The 17814-nt window shown below is 45.1% G+C and overlaps 1 protein-coding gene across 1 annotated transcript in view; it reads left to right on the top strand.

The window, feature by feature from the left end:
• The first annotated feature begins 255 nt into the window (after positions 1 to 255).
• Opcml (opioid binding protein/cell adhesion molecule like) overlaps positions 256 to 17814 on the top strand; it is a 1127739-nt gene continuing 1110180 nt past the window's right edge. The window contains exon 1 of the mRNA XM_060371165.1: positions 256 to 707. Within this exon, the coding sequence (XP_060227148.1) occupies positions 647 to 707 (61 nt within the window). The 5' untranslated portion in view covers positions 256 to 646. The remainder of the gene's footprint in view (positions 708 to 17814) is intronic.

Consider the following 17814-nt stretch of genomic DNA (forward strand, 5'->3'; position numbering starts at 1 on the left):
ACAGGGTGCATTTGACCGAAGTCTGAGCTCTCCCTGGCTTGCAGTTCTGGATGCATTCTGGCCTGGAGACCAGGAAAGAGGAATGATAAGGCCTTGGCATGGGCATTAGTCAATTTCTGTCAGGAAGCAGCCTTTTCCTCTACCTTGTGTCCTGAGCCCCGCTGGGTAAGATCTAGGGAAGGGCATCACACCCCTCCCGCTGCCCACCCAGGAGCGGGTGTGCCCATGTGAAGCGCACTGGCATACTCCCATGGATCCTGCTGCGCGGTGAGGGGGTGCGCAAGGGGCAGGCTTCAACTCCCCTTGGAGTGGAGCCTTCCCAACAGGAAAGTCTCCCGGTGTCGCTCAGGAGAGTGGAGCCAATGTGTGCCTTGGAGGTGGTCTACTGTGTGCTCAGTGAAGATTGGTGCTGGTGATTCTTACCAGTTGTGTGTATGTGCAAGAAAAAAAAAATCAGAGACGCTGTCTGCCTGCTCCCATCTCGCGCTCTCTCTCTCTCTCTCTTCTGCTCTCTCCCTCCCTTTGCAAACATTGGATTTAAACCTGCTCAGAATTCAGCACAGAGGAAGCAGCCTTGGTAGCAGCAGCAGCAGCAGCAGCAGCAGCAGCAGAACCTAGCTGGGCCGCCTTGCGCCACAGCCTCGAGATGTACCATCCCGCCTACTGGATCGTCTTCTCAGCCACCACTGCCCTGCTCTTCATCCCAGGTACCCAGAAAAGAAGGGTGTTTTTTTTTTTCCTCTCTCTCTCTCTCTCTCTCTCTCTCTCTCTCTCTCTCTCTCTCTCTCTCTCTGGGCGATGGTGCGGTGCACGCTGCTAGGGCAGAAGGGGAACGGGGAAGAGGGAGAGGCGAGGAAGAAAAGAGGGAGTGCAAGAGGCGTGTGAGTGGAGGTAGGCTTGCCGCGTGCACGCACACAAGCACACACACTCACTGGCTAGCCGGCTCAGAGGCAGACTGATACCCATAGTACGGGATTTGCTCCCTTCCGGGGAGCTGGGTTCGAGATCTGCACGGTGCTGCAAGGCGCTGCTGTCTCTGTGAAAGGAACAACTGGCGCTGACCAGCTGTGGTCCCAGGGGTGACAGAAGAGGGGCTTAAACTCCGGGGCGCAAAAGCCTTCTTGCGCTGCTGTTGGGACCTGCGGCACAGACTGGCATCTGTCCCCGTTCAGTACCGGTCTGTTTCCCCGAATCCCTGTAGACCTCTGCGTCTCTGTTTCCTGTGCTTTTTTTTTCTTTATCCCTTCCTGCCTTTTCTCCCTCCCCAAGCTCTCTCCTCTCCTCTCTTTTCCTTCCTTCCTTCCGAACCCTCCCTTCTATTCCCACTCCAGTCCCTACCTCCCTGTATGCCTTCTCATCCTTTGCTGAATTCGCTACTGCATTTTTTTTTGTCTTAACACAATTCTTCCACCACCTCTTGTCCTTTCTTTATCCTTCCACCAAATGGGCAGATTGTGCCTTTGAAATCCACAAATCTACTTTCTCCTCCCTACTCTTGACGTGACACTAGAGACAGGAATTTTCGCTAACAGATTTGATGGGTCCAACCCCGGCGAAGGTTGGGGAATCTAGGATTCTGAGAGTCCCTGCCTTCTCGCAGCGCTTACTTGTTCTGGGGAAAACAAATCTGCAGTGACCCAGGTAGGGTGCCGCAACCCTCCCCAGTCAGCCTACTAGACTCCGTGCAGAATCCAGCACGTCTTAATAGGCTTGGTAATTGCATTGGAGCCCTCTGCAAGCAGAGGGACCATGCCCGCAGGCGTCTTTCACACAATGCTGAAGGGGCTGGGAAGGCTCGCCAACATTTTAGGGAGTATCAAAGGGTCTCTTGGTCTTCCACACTGTAGGAGCGTTTCTTCCTCTCTTTTTTATTTATTTTTTTCTCTTGTTGTTGCAAATTGAGATACATGTTTTCAGTTAAACATTAGTTTAGACCTAAATTCCCTTACATCCATACAGACAGGAATGCTAAGATTCTTAACCCCCACATTCATAGGTAAAGCACATAGATTTTTATTTTATATTCAGAATCCCTTGGTCAGGTTTCCCCCCTTTTCTTTTAAACGTAATTCTCTAAAGTACTTCTAAGCTACCAGAGAAAATTAGAAAAAAAATTGAACTTTACTGGAAGGAAAGAGAAGAGAGGATTGGATTTTCAAAAAAAAAAAAAAAAAAAAAAAGAAAAAAGAAAAAAAAAGAAAGAAAAAGAAAGACATTCAATGTATAATGTTGTGTCACTTTAAGTATTAAATACATTTTAAATACATTTTTAATTAATTTGGAAATTTTATGCTCCCCCCATTAAGTTTTGAATTGTACTTTTCTGAGAAGAGATGGGTTCTGAAAACCAAGTTCCCAGATGTCTTTTGGGGCTGGTAAGTTCAGAGTTGGGAGGGTGTTCCTTTTCCTCTTCTGGGGACTCCATTGTACTAGGGGGAGTGGGGAAGGCTACAGGCAAGGCCCTCGGCTCAGTACCTGCTTGAGCCTGATAGAGGGAGCCAGGTGGGTGCTTCTGGCCCTCTGCAAAAAGATGAACTTTCCTAAGAGTCCAGGAAGCTCACCATAGACTTATCACCCTTCCCACTGCACTTCTGGGGGTCTGGATTAGCAGCTTCTTGAGGAAGGGGTTGGGAGGATGGGAAAAGGACACACTTACCAGGTTGTCTGCATCCCTTATGGATGTCTTAAGGCCAGAGAGGCCAGAGAGTAAGTGCACCCTGTTGGCTGAGGTTGTGACATGATGTACCCCAAAGGAAGCCGGAAAGTGGGGTGGAACTTTTCTTCAGGAAGATCCTACAGCACAGCTCACCTGCACTTATGGGAAGCAGCCCGTCCTAGCTTACATAAATGTCTTACCCAAGACCAGCTATGTGAGAGGGGCCTTGCGAGGGTGAGGGTGAGGGTGACAGGCCAGCTGCAGTTATTTGAAAGAGCAAGACAGACATCAGACCAAAGGAGTCTTTGCACCAGTGGCACATTCTGCTCACCTACTCTGAGGGAGGCTCTGGCTTGAGAGATCTGGAATAGGGAGGAAGAAAAGTTGATGTAGGTGGAATGAAGAAAAAGAACACTTTGAACCCGGACTCCAGCGGCCCCTAGAAGTTCTGTGGCTCCTCAGTTCACACTTCTTTTAGTTACATCAATGTCCTCTGGCTTCTTTTTTACTTTTTTTTCTTCACTTCAAATCCTGCTTTCCCTCCCAAGAGTTAACACCAGCTCATTAGCCATTTACTCGCCCAGCATGTAAAACCAGGCTAATGTGATCACAAAACCTTGACCTGGTTAGGCCTCCATGCTATTGCATTCTGTAGCTTTTCATTTCTTTGAAAAAAAAAAAAAAAACACCCTTCAACTCAGAATCATTTTCAGGTTAATGTTGTTGTTGCCTGGTACTTCCCAGAGGAGACTGATGTTCATAAATTGTTTTCCTAGGCAGAATCTCTAAGGTGGAAAGACAGTTGCAAGGGGAAGACTATTGAGCACACATCCAAGGCAGGACAGGGAAGTGATTGACATTGTGTCATGATAAGAAGCACAGTCCTGAGACCCTGGGCATCCAGGGTGGGAATGATAGGCCTGGGTTGGTTGTCCCAGGTAGAAGGAAACGTTAGGGTCTGCATTAAGAGGATTTTGGGGTTTGTGTGTGTGTGTGTGTGTATTCACACACAAGGTATGTGCATCCACACTGGAAACCTAGGCCCTTGATAGGCAACTGTTTTCCCGCTGAGACACATCATCAGTCCAAGGAGTCTTTATGACCTTGAATCAGGGGATTGATGGGAAGATAAGTTAGATGGAGGAGGAGGAAGTTAAAGCTGCTGGATCTTTGCATCAGAACCACCTGGGGAGAGGAGCACAGACGAACATGTGAAGTCCACCTTAGACAAGAATGTTTATAAATGCTGAGCACTTCAGGCGCTTCTGATGACTTCCAGATTGGCTTGCCTAGTTCAAAACCACTGTCCGTGGAATACAACGTTTGGGTGAAGACTCATCTTCCACCCACCTGTCTTAGCTCTGAGAAGAACTTCCCCTTAGGTAGTTGAGGGGAAGCCTGGCTTTCTAAGCTGGAAGCCTGCTTTCTGCTATGTAGACCTTTACTCCTGTGTGCCCCTCTACGGTTAGGTATTCAGGGGTTTTCTCTCCCACACACTGAGCAGGGACTTGCTGTAAACAGTGAGAGACACACACATCTGTGAACCTGGGTTTGTGACCTGTCACATCTTAAACAGGTTTGCAGTCACTGACTGTCAGAAAGCCTTGGACTTGGCTGGAAAATTCCCACAGGCTTAAGATGTCCTCCCTTCTGCTGGCCCCTTTCTCCTTTGTGTATTTTACTTCTGGAAGGATCTTGGGTCTCTGGACTGACAAAGGGCATGAGGAATTTTTGGCCAATTTTGATGAGTTTTGTCCCCACTCCCTCCCAGTGTTGAGAAACCTGGAAGGCTGGTTTCCTATGCTAGAGGAATCAAGCAGGAGACTGTAAGCCCTACATCCACTAAGAGTTAGGACCAAGGTCTAGGCATCTGATTATTCCTGTGCTAGAGGAATCAAGCAGGAGACTGTAAGCCCTACATCCACTAAGAGTTAGGACCAAGGTCTAGGCATCAGATTATTGAAAGGCTTCATCACCCTTTTGTCAATATCTCCTTCCCAGCCCAGCTATCATGTGGTTTTCAATCCCTTTAAATGATTGGCATATTAATAAGGTCAGCCCACATCTTGTTGTCATTCAGCACTGGCCAGTGACAATAGCAGGCACTTAGAAGAAGACAGGTATTACCTGCCTTTTTAGTGGCCTGGAGCTGTGAGATCAATCAGTGATTCCCAAGTGGGTGGAGATTCTTGTGTGCTGCTCCAGTCTTGTCTGCCTCCCTGCTTTCTTTGTGTGGCAGACACCCTCAGTCCCAGCCCCGGAGACTGGAACATTTAGGAGATGCTTTGAGCAGCTCACACCTGCTTACGTTTGTTGTCTAGCAGTTCTAGTGTCTGGATCTCCTATGCCAGCCACTGAGACCAGCACCCATGCTTGCAGCTTCAGCCTTGCATCTGCACTGCATGGGGTAAAGCTTCAGTGGGCAGTTTCCTACTCAGTGGCTCTCCATACCAGCCTCTGTGACGAAAGCTGGGAAATGACAAGGTTTGTTTCAGGGCCTTTTAGAGTACATAGTTAGCTCAAGGTATTCTCCAGGTCTCAATTTGCTAGTCTGTAGAATGGGTTCCAGTTATGTATGCCTCTTGCGTCTATTGGATAGAACAGTCAAAAACCTCAGTTAGATGGTAACAAGGGAAAACTTAAGAATTGTCATAATACTAGAACTCATCCCAGTGTCTAGCAATACAGCAAACAGAAAAGGGATGCTCATGTGTAGGTGACTAGAAAATATGGTCCTCCCTCACTGTTGAAGAAGGAGAAAAACAAGATGGAAATGTACTGACTCACATATGTCTTTGCCATGGTGATTAAAACTATCAGAATACAATCCACCTATTCCTCTATCCAACAAGACTTTATATAAGTTCTGATGAATTAAGATATCCTCCAGCTTCCAAACCATAAGTACACTAAACTAGAAAAACTCTTTGCCCTTTTCTTTGTTTTCGACCCCACTGAATATGTATTCTGACTTGGATCTAGCTTTCTCTGCTGTACAAAGCTAATGGTGAACACAGGTCTTTGCTTTTCAAAAGGGCTGCTTTGTAATGTTTTCAGTGAGATGCAGGGTATGAGGACTTATTCAGCAGCTTTGAACAGGTGGGGATTTCAGTAGTGCAGCCTCATAGCTCCGTGTTCTTGTGACTCTTTTCAGCCTGTGGACGAGGCTTTCTTCACCTTGGCTCCCTGGCTTGGGGCCCATCAACCTACTAGCCTGTCTGCATGCCAATGGTTGCCATCCGTCTGCAGCTGCCTGCAGCTGGAGAGACGGGGCAGATGGAAGCAAACCCATTCTTCCTGTCACTGAACTCAAGTATCAGTCCACAGATGGCCTGTGGCTGCTGACAAGCCCAGCTGTCAGGAATGGTGGGCATTAGCACTTCTGGATGTTGACAGAACCTTCCAGACATGTGGGCTGAGCACACTGGTGTCACCTTGGGGTGGCTTTGCTCTGCTGTCCCACTCCTGATGGTGATCTCTCAGTGAGCTCTAGGTCTTGAGGACATCTGTTCTTGCCATTTGTGCAATAGTCAGGAGCCCAAGACTTAGAATGTGCTACTATTTGTAAAGCCTTAGTGTCCTGTGCCTTGCTGCGCATGGGGAGATATGATAGAAACAGATACAGTTTCAGCAAGCTGGAGTTCTGATCATTCATTCAGAAGCACATAATGGTCACTCTAAGAATGGAACAGAAAGAAATTCTTACCCAGAGGTGAACGTGAAGACAAATATACTTGCGATTACTTCCCTGTAGGCATGCAAGCACACACACTACTGTTGGGGCTTCATCATTGTCTGGCAATCACAAAGTCACTCCTGCTGAATGTTTGCACGCACACAAACACACCCACATGCACGTACTAACACACATTCTCAGTTTAGCTACTTTAAAAGTCTCAGCCACAATTCCTCACAGAAAATGAGCCCTTCTTCATCTTGTCTTATGGCTTTGCCCTTCTAGAACCCCAACTGGGGCCTTCAGCCTTGGTGCTTTCCCTACTGGCACACGGCAGGAGCCTGGGCTATACATGGTCATTCATGTGTGAATGCTTCCTTGGCAATGTAGAAACTCCATGTACAACCACCCACTCTCTTCTGTACCCCAAAGCTAGTGGGCACCAGAGGCAAAACTTCCACTTGTCTCTCAAGATCCCCACCTACCCAGAATTCTTGGTGCCCAGAGGCTGGGACTCCCTTGCAACCACTAAACTAACTTAATTAAATGTTTGCAAAATGCTTTGAGACACCCCTGGGCAATGTTCTGGGTAAGTGCAAAGCATTATCATTACGAGGCAGCACATTGCCTTTAACAAGCAGGGACACTGTGCTGAGAGACCCCTGGAAAGGCCAAGATGAATCGATGCATCAGGACACAGGCCATTGATTGGAATGGCTGCTTGCATGTTCCTGGGAAATGATAAGTGACACTTGAATTGAGCACTGAAGTCCAAGGTCTAGAAAAACCAGAATATTGGTCATTTCAAGGGACAGAGCCTCTAACATGGCCTGAGTGGCTATTCTTAAACTGTTGGTTTTTTTGTTTTTTTGGCAATTGTAGAATGCGGCTTTACTGCACATGGGAGTTTTTTAATGAACTCAGTAAAGAGAACAATTGTCATATCCTTTATGACTTGCCAGGGGAATTTACCTTTACAGTTATTTGCTGCTTAGGAAAAGGCTGTGGGATGTCACTGTTTTCTGTGGACTTTGAACTGTGTGGCATTTAGGGGAAAAATCTCTCAAATTTGATAAAGCCCATGAGGCGGCAATCTGGCCTTACTCCCTGATTCATTTTACCTTTTACACCCTCTTTCTTTCTCTCCAGGCCTTGGCTTTGGTCATTCTGGTCAATCTTAATACTTCAGAAAAAGCTTTTTCTCTTCCTTGAAGGCTTTACTCAAGTATAAAAACTCTGATCTTCCTATATATGTATTTTTTCCCATGAAACATCTTTTTCTTGTTTAAGAGCTTGGCAAAAGCATTACTTTCTCAAAAGAACCTTCTTGATGCTTTAAGGTAGACTAGTCCAAGTTCTCAGTGCCAGGCTTCTCTTTCCAACACCATGAGTTTATATATTGACTTTATGCCTCTTTTTCTTCCATATACTGTGGCCCATAAAGCAGTGCCATTCTGTTCTCCAGCATACTCTCAGTTCCTATCTCAGTGGCAGAGAGGAAGTGTTCAAAGTGCTGAGTGAGTGAAGGAGTGGGTGAGTAAATGGACTATGAATGAGACTATAGCCAAACTCATATCAGTATTAGGTGTCATCTTGCTCAGCATATCCTTTTGATCTATCCCCCTTGAATTCTCAAAAATGTCTGGACCCTAGGTTGTACCAGACAATAGCTCACTCATTTGTAGAGTGGGCATAAGGCTTGGGCACAGTTTTACAGTGGGAAATGGCAATATCGTGAGGATGCTTTGGTAAGAGTATTCATTCAATGGTTCATGAACATCAGTCAACACCAGCTGTCATCTACCAACTAGACATGATCACAGCTCAGTGCTTGAACTGCAAAGTTGTAAAACTAACATCCCAATCTGAGGGTATGAGGCATTCTTTAAGCATGGACCTGGCCCTAAAAACTGGCTATTGGCCTAATGCAAACTGAAATGAGTCAGCATATTTAATCAGGGAGTCTGCTAGAGGGACTTCACTTACTTGGAATTTAGAGTCATGCCCCTGTGCCTGAGAACTATAGTAGTACAAGAAGGAATCCTGCCATTCACAAAAAGTAAAATGTTGCAGTGTGGATAGAAAAATGCAGGTGGTACTGGGATGGGGAGAGTTAAACATGACCGACTGACACTCAAACAGGTTGTCATTCCTGTGGGAAAGGTAAAACTGGGCTCAGCAAGACAGAAGAGTTATAAGGTTATATTGTTTTTATACCTAGTCATTTTCATTTGTAGTCTGTTCACTAGTGCTGTTACATCCTGCTTGCCGGACTCTGGGTGACAGAGGTCTTGCTCTGTTAGTCTGTGGCTGCTTCACAGGGCTCAGCACATTCATTTCTCAGCTATGTTATTCACTCAGTGATTACTATGGGACAAACGTTTAAACTAAACTAGTTATGGTTGGTCTGGGTTTGCAGCTAAGTGGTTAGAGTGCTTGGCTAGCATGCATGGGTCAAGAGAAACACACATATCAAACCAACGCCTATAGAACTGTGAAATTGGAACTAAGACAAGGATAACAGTGGGAGATGCACTTCCAAGATTGCCTATAAGGAGGGCTGATCTTGCCAGCGAGGTCTGTGACAGTGACAACTGAGTTAAGACCTGAAAAGATGAGGAGAAGAGCTGTTCTAAGGCACAGGAAAAAGGAGGGGCCCTGTCTTGGTTTGAATATGAATGGCCCCCCTAGGCTCATTTGAATGTTGGATCTTAGCAGACTGTTCAAGAAGGATTAGGAGTTGTGGCCTTGTTGGAGGAGGTGTGCCACTGGGAGGGAGTGCTCTGAGATTTCAAAAGCCCAGGCCAGGTCCAATCCTGCTGTCTTTCTGATGTGCCTTGTGGATCAGATGTGAGCTTTCAGCTACTGCTCCAGTACCTGCCTGCCTGCTACGGTTCCTGCCATGGTGATCATGTACTAACCACATGAAGCTTTAAGCAAACACCAATTAAATACTTCGTCTTAAGTGTTACCTTGCTCATGATGTCTCTTCATAGTAATATAATGGTAACAAAGACAGGCAGCATAGACAGAACACACAGGGTGCCTGTGATATCCAAGCTCTGAGGCCAAAAGGGGAGAAAGGCAAAGGGAGGCCAAGAAGTTGAGATTTTGAGGATTTGTGGCAAGAAAAGACATACGTTATTCATCAGATCACAAGCTGTGAGGCAGGCATGCACTGGCACATAGTCTCGCATGCTAGGCAGACTGGCACACAGGGTGCAAGGAAATAGACACTCAGATCTACAGGCAGGTACACACAGAAAGACTGGTGAAGACAGAGGCAAAGACCAAGGCTCTAACTTCTGCCCTGAGAGCCATATTTATATAAAACCTACATAAAGGTGGCATCCTGCCAGTAATAGTTATATAACAGATTACATCACCATTTAATTTGGATTCCCCAGACAACCAATGTCAGCCATTTTGTTACTGACACATAGCCCCTGCAAAATGTCTGACCTCAGCCATCTTGGCTGATGCTGGATATCTGTACCTGAATCATTTTTTTTTCTTCTAAACTTAAACTGGCTTGTTTGGTCCTCTGTTCCTTGCAGGAGCTCAGAAAGACACCTAAGGGTGTCTGCTACCTAAGTAGAGCAGAGAAGAAGAAAATATAGCCCAAGATGAAGATACCAGTCTGCTCTGCAAGAGTCAGAAAATGAAAATAGTTTCTGAAGGTCATTTTGGTTATAATTCTAGAAGTGATTTGGCTCCCATGATGGGGTACAGGTCTTGGTTTAGATCCTTGAGTCTCATTCTTGTTGCAGCTTGAAGAATTGATTGAGGATGAATATTGCAGTTGGGAGGCCACTGACACATCTCAGATGGAAGTGGCCATGTCTTTGACCCCTGGAAGAGGTGATTAGAAGGGAAAATGAACCTGCCAGTCTTTAAAGAAGTATTTTGGGTGACTTACAGAGGCTGTGGAGTCTGATTCTAATAGTAAACCCATAGTCAGCACCACAGTTCTTGGTACCCATAAGGTGTATTGTCAGTGCCCTGTATGAGCTCTCTCTCATCTGATGTATGTTCTTGCCATAGAATAGGAATAGTGGCTTTTGAAATTTCGTCCTTCCTGGAAATATAACAATTTTAGCTCTTAACTCATGTCTACCAAGGCCAGTGAACTTCTGAATATATTGAAGAGATGACTGAGTTTTAGTTGTCTTATCTGCTGTATTCCACCTTAGCATTTCCTCTGGAAGAATCCAGGTTGTGGTTAGAGGTGCTTTGATTGGATTCCTGACTGACTATGGACACTCTAATTAAACTGTATGACATTATAATACCAGAGTATGTGTAACCTCCTGCTAGGCCACCCATGCCAGGGACCTGATGGGCAGAACTTGGTATCCATGGCTTCCTGAAAACATGCTTAGATCCTTGGAAAGGGAACTTGAAGACTGCGTAGTCTGTCCCTTCATTGAGGCAAAAGGGGGTCTGAGAATATTCCAAAGGCTCTCTGGAAGACAGGTCTTATACCCCATATGGAGTCTGATAGTGAAAATGGAAGCTAAAATTTACCACTTAAATTGATACTCTGTAGAAAGATAATTCTGTAATATTGGCGACATTTTTTTTTTCTCTTACGCACATTAGTACACAGAAGAAACAAATTAACTCAATGGGAAAAACCCAAGGATTATGAGTCTTGGGGCAAGAATGCAAATGGAAGCTTGCCCCCTTGTAGATTAATGACCCTTGCAAGTGAACTGGGAAACTTCTAGAAATACATAGTTCCTTGGTAAAAGGAAGGATATGATTCAGAATAGTATAATGAAAAAATGTCAGATTTGTGTCAAGCTGACATGAATCACATCAACCTGCTTGGTCTACACACTATCACAGGTGCTGGCTTTTATCATCACTTTGCCATCAAAACATCTCTTTTTAAAATATCTGTTTGCCATTGGAACTGTACTAAACCAAGAAAAAATCCATAGAGAGAATCTTTTGGCCTCTATACTAATGATTCATGGTAGACTTACATGTACACATCACACGTTTCATACCTGTTCTTTAACTGAACAGGCAAAAGAACCAGTCTTCTTCCTTTTCTGCTTTCACTGTCTCTGCTTCATGATCAGTCAAGTGGAAACAGGAACGTGGAGATGATAGCTGCAAGGAGATGTAGATAAATGCAGAATGAGAAGCAAGAGTTCGAATTCAGAAACATGCCAGGAAGGATCAGACAGTACGACGAGACTTGGCAGTGGTGAGGCAAAACCCCTGTGGGCATTCCCATTTCTACAATGACAGGCTTAAGGAAGCCTGAGGCTACTCTGAACAAGCAAACTTGGTTCTTCTAAGTAGACCAGCGCCAAGGGATTTCCTGTATTCTTCAATGAGAGGAGAGGAATGCTGGAAGACAAAACATGGCAGATGGAAATAGCCCATTAGCTTTCAGGCTCCAAGAGAAACTGGGGTTTCCTTAGGAGTCTCCTGGCTTTCTCCCATGGAGAGGATGGTTCCCAGTCTTACTTGGCACTGGGATGGATGACTCTTTGGGTGAATTCCAGATGGGAAGGGATGATGAAAACTCCTATTGAGCTAGTGATATTCGGCATCCATATTTTCCTGATGGCCCCATGGAGTTCTGGACGAACATGGGCACTAACAACTGATACCAGCTTAAACTCATAATATCTAAAGGATGTGGCCACTGCTTGTGGTGACCTAGAAAATGGTTTGTTTCTTCCTTTTTATTTAAATAATGTGTATTTAAAGCAGATGATTAGTCATCCTCTGGCCATCTCAATGCAGCACTGATGTAGTGAGTCCTGCCATGGCCTTTGTCTTTATTACTCCTTTTTGTACAAAGCCAGTAGTCTTAGGTAAGTGCTTTAACTTCTCCAAGATGCTTACTCCTCTGCATGAAATAATGGGATAATCTCAACCATACATAGAAAAGCCTCGTCCCTCTGAAGTTACTGGTAACCAGATCTTATGTATCTTGGACAGGTCAATGTTATCTTGGAATCCTTCTCTCTTTCCATGATTTTCTTTGGCTGTGGTTGGAACTGATGGTGTGGTACACACTCTGGTTCTGGAGCAGGCAGTCCTGTTAAGGAGCTTCTGGTGTCTCTTCTGCAGGCCTGAAACGGGTTTGGTTTTCTTCTGTTCCCATGGAGACCACTGTAAAGTATTTTCTGTTTTCTCAGGTGAAGTACTTAGAGCTTACCAGAGAATGGGGATGTTGCTATTTGTGTTGTAATGAGAGAGGCATGCCATGGGTATAACAGGGCTCTGACTTACAGGCTAATGTCAAGTTAGACATTCCCTATGGCTGTCCAAGTTCCAGGCCCTACCCACTATCTTCACTGAAAGCAGAAGTCTAAGGAGGAGTCCATGGAGGTAAAGGAGTCTTTTGGAAAGTCTGAAACATATTGGCTGTTCTGGACATAGGCTACAGTGGATTCTGATCCATTCCAGCCCATACAGGCTGATTAGTTAATCCCAAAGACTGATTCTTCATTGTTCAAGCCCACAGAAAGCCATATATCATCTCTGGTCTTCATGACTTCTTTTATTTTGGCTTGGTTCCATAATAAGAATGATTCATGTAAGAACAGAAATGGGGTCATTTATGGAGCATCTGCCTTGCACCCTGCCCTAAATCCAACATGTTGTTTGGTAATCTTGGCTGGCCTACCATTCCAAAAAGGACCCTGGCATGCTACATTAGGTGAGTCTCTATGTCTCAGCACTCTGGTGGGCAGCAGTTTTCTGCAGGCCTTGGCTGTAGTCTGGGGAGCTGGAGAAGAGTAGAGCTCACGGACCTTACCCACACACTTAACCTAGTCTTGTCTAGGATCAGATGTGTACCGGCCATAGCTTCTCTTTGGCATGGAAGTGTCTCTTGGCCAAGTTTTTCTGGGAGAGCATCAACTATGAGCTATACTTTGGCGCTGGCTTTTGAACTTCTCGATCTCTGGCATCTCCATGCATCACAGACTGTGGATGTGGTCAAGCCTTATCAAAACGGTGGGTGCTTTTAGAAGCCCAGCAGATGTTATTGAACATGCTTGGTTGAAGTCGGGTTTTCTAGAAGATAAATCTGCTTGCAGTTTAGGATTAGAAAAACAGCTGACATTTCTATCCCATTCGTCTTCTAGAAGCACCACTGAAGCCTATGTGCCTGAGAGGGCAAGAGAATTTCAGTAACATAGCCCTGTTTTATGTTTTGGTTCCAGCACAGAAGTAATGGAGGAGAGTTCAGAACAGGGAAGGCTGGAAAAAAATAAAAGGCAGCATATTTCAACCTCCTCTGTCCCCCACAATAACATCTTATATGTTCTATTCCTCTTTATTTTCAATTCTTGTGGCTACTTTAAGGGTTGTGGGGTTGGTGAGATGTAGGAAGAGAAGGACCATGACTGAGTTTTTCAGTGAGGAGAAAGCACTTCCTATTATCCTGTTCTGCTGTTATTCCTAGGGCCAGTTCAGGGCACACTTCACCAGCGGCAGCCCTCTCATTTAGGCCTGTGATTAGACCTTATTTTGTTCAAATAAATTAATACATAAGAAATATCTTAATTACTTTCTTAAGATTCTCCACAGACTCTTTTGTACTGCAGTGAACATTTAGTGGAGGTCTGAATAGTCCGTGTGAAGGCAGAAGGCTAGCCAGAGCATGAAGATGGCAGGAATGACGAATGTTTCAAAGCCAAGGACTGGTTCAGGATTTCCTATCTGAAATGCTTGCTTGAGGCCAGAAAGTTTTTGTATTTGATTTTATTTTTTATTTTGGAATGTTTTCATAGATGTTATGAGATTATGAGGGTAGAAAAAAAACTAAATACGAATGGTTTATGTTATACATATATTTTACAGGTAATTTTATGTAATATGTTGAGTGCGCATGAATTTTGACTGGGGCCTGTCAGATGAGGTCAGCTGTGGGTACCACTTGAAGTGCCGTGTTGGCACTTGAGAAGTTTTGGAATTGGGGCCATTTTAGATTTGGGGTTTTGAGATTAAGTTTGCTTAACCTGTACTAGCAAGGATCAAGGCCACCGAGCAGGAGGGCTGCCGTGACCAAGATAGGACTGAAGGATCAGCCACCCAGCATAGTGCCCTAACAGTGCCAGAAACCAGAGCTCACGTGTCACGAGGTGTAGTCCTATTGACATCCATTTTAGGACCATATGCCTGTGCAAGCCTTTGCTTGAGGACTACCTGCCTCCCTATTTGCATTTCACCCTCCTACCTTCCTGTCACCTTTACACCTATCACCCACCAATTCGCACATCTGATACGCCTTTTCAGACTCCACCCACCAATTCTCCTTTTACAGCCATGCACCACTCACCCAACCACACAATTTTTCACACTCCTGGATACATTATCTACCCAGCTTTCCCAGACATCTGTTTAAACACAGCTCACTTAGTCAATACATACACACACTCATATATAACCAACACCACTCAGAAAGCTACACCTATCCACAACCATCAACCATTTAGAGATATACCACTGCCTCTAACCCATGCTCTCACTACTTGGCCACACTCCCCCTACAACTTATGCACACACCAACCATCCACATACCTATCCACACACATTAGCTCCTCCTGTGCCTTTATATACATGCATGTACCACAAAGCAACTCTTCACATGTACAAGCGCGCGCACACACACACACACACACACACATCCATACCTGTATACCAACTACATACATAGACACACATACTACCAACCTACCTTACCACATACATACCACTCACTTATATGTATACATACACACTCACATATCACCCATCTGTTCATATATACTTATGCAGCCATACAAGTATTGTCTACATGTATTTTTACTATCTACTCTGCCTGCCAACCCTTCACACAATATCCGCATATGTAGACATACATAGTGCCCTCCTATTCATACATAGGTACCCACATACACATGTACATGCATACATTTTTACATTTTAATCACACACACCTTCCATATGCATAGACATATTATGCTACCCACATGTAAATATAACCTACATGTATGACTCACACACAATCAAGTCCCCTCCCAGCTACATATACATATCACCTACCCATAAATAGGTACAGACTCCATTCTCCCACACACTCGTGTATATTCAAATGCCACGTATGCCACACCCACAGTAAACACACATATCATCCCCAACCTCTTTCTCTTGTTCTAAAAGGGTTGTTGCATGCCAAAGGGTTAACAGTGGCTCAACCCCGACTGTGCCCCGCTGGGGCTGACTGTAGAGAATAATTCTCTGGCCACAAATCACTATGTGTATTGGGACACTATGGTTGCTGTGGCAGACCCCATTTTGTAGCAGCTGTACTGTTTTTCAACAATACTATCTTTGTGGTAAGAATGGGTAACCCATCAATGGATACAGACCAACATCCAGAATAATATCCCAGTCATCAAAATAACCACTGGAGGGAAACAAATGTCAAACAGTCTTTGTAAGAGTTAAAAGCTAAGGACAAGGACCATTTATTCCAACCGCTCATGCTTCTGCATCTCCCGAGTCTCTACTCTCTTTCCCTCTGTCCTGGCTGGGTCTCAGTACCAGATAGCCTGGACACCCAGGGCCTTGCCTTCCTGCTATGGGCTGGAAATACTCTTTAGTCCTGTCAACAAATCATACTAAGGAGAAGTAGAATTGCTTTCTTTTGAAACCTTAGGGGTGTGTGGTGGCACGCATGTGCGCACATGCCGGTGCATGTGAGTGCAGGTAAGTGTGCCTGTAAGTACACGGGAGGTGGTCAGAAGTCCATGTTAGGCAACTTTCTTTATCTCATTTCTTTATTTTTATTTTATTTTTTTGATCAGAGTCTCTTACCGACCCTGAAGCCCACAAATCTGGCTAGACTTGTTGTCCAGGAAGTGCCTGTGATTCTCCCCTCTCCATCTCCTAGCCCTAGGATTACAGTGAGGCACTGCCCAGCCTGACTGTTTACATGGGTTCTAAGCACTCAAGCTCATATTCTGCTTGTACATAGTGTTTTCCGTGGAGCCACTTCCCCTGCCTCAGAGTACGAGATATTACTATAGAATACCAATGGAAGCACATGGAAAAGAGTGGGGACAGGAAGAGGTGGAGAAGATTGTCTTTCCTAAGCACAGTTCTGATCCTGAGGTACCTCAAGTCCGGATGCAGAACTGGGTCAGTCAGGAAAATGCCTCTCAGTTCCCTGGCTCTTGAGGTGTGGGAGAGCCACATGCAGCTCTCCAGAGTGCATTGCTTTGACTTTGGACTTCTCCCAGCCATGGTTGAGTCCATGGTAGGTCCTCACAGGGATACGGTCTTCTTTAAGGGTGGCTTTCATTTGAAGGCACCTGAGACAGCCCTTTAAGCTTTCCTCAGAACACTACTGTTTTGTCTACTTCCTCCCACTCACCTTCCGCCAGCCTTCCCCTCACCTTCACCAGAGACTGAGCTGGCAAAGCCGTCTGCTGGACCTCCTGGCTCCTACTCTTTCCTTTCACAGTTTCTTCCCCTAACAAATGTCTTGCACATCCAAACCTGTCTTGATGTCTGGTTCTCAGAGGGCCCAGACTGACAGTGTTTCTGGGCTGACCAAGATATAAGTAGGCGTGGGAGCCAATGCTGTACTCCATATGTCGACCTTCTCTTCCACCCACTCTTCAAAGTTGGGCCACGCAAGTCCTGCAGGGGCTAAACATTTTAAGTCCAAGAGAAGCCATTTTCATTTTACCCTTCCAGGCATAATCTAGGTACATGGAAACCTTGTCCTGCACTCACATTGATTAAATGAAGCATGGTCTTAATATGTCTCTTAAGGTTTCTCAAGTAGACTCCTTGCTCTGAATTGATCCTAAAGGTGTTCCTGTCCTCCTGAATGCACTGTTCATGTGGGAATGCAACCCACACCTCCCAGCTGTTTCTCCTTTTCTGGAGCCTGTTCGCTACGTGGTTTGCAAAGCAGCTCTGTCCTTTAGGAACATTCTTTTCTAATTGTTAGGATTTTGCATCTTGCAATTTATTCTCCCTACAACCCTGTGCTATAGTTCTTTTATCTTGCACACTGGCCTCTTTCCCCAGGATTCGTTTGTTGTCACGATTGTTCGGTGGGTTATAGGGTGCTTAGCAGCAATCTTGGCTGCTACCCACCAGATGCCAGTAGCACCTCTTGAATTGTGACAGCCAAAAATGTTCCTAGACATAGATAGCCAAATGTCCCCTGAGGGACAAAATCAGTCTGCTGAGAGCTGCTGCTCTGATTTTAAACAGACAGCATGGTATCTTAGCAACCCTTTAACTGGTATGAGTTCTCTTCTCCCAGGCAGTCAAAGGTGGACTTCTCTTAGGGTATCATCTAACTTGAACTTATGACATGTGTAGGTTCCAAGAAGCTTCTGGTTCTCTCATTTGTTTTTTACAGGAAAATTATTTTTATCCAGAACCTGGAAGCTGGTCATTAAATTTTTCACCTTTCCAGATGTTCTCTGTTGAATACTGTATAGAA

The sequence above is a fragment of the Meriones unguiculatus genome, chromosome 1, assembly GCF_030254825.1.
Source record: "Meriones unguiculatus strain TT.TT164.6M chromosome 1, Bangor_MerUng_6.1, whole genome shotgun sequence".
Lineage (NCBI taxonomy): Eukaryota > Metazoa > Chordata > Mammalia > Rodentia > Muridae > Meriones > Meriones unguiculatus.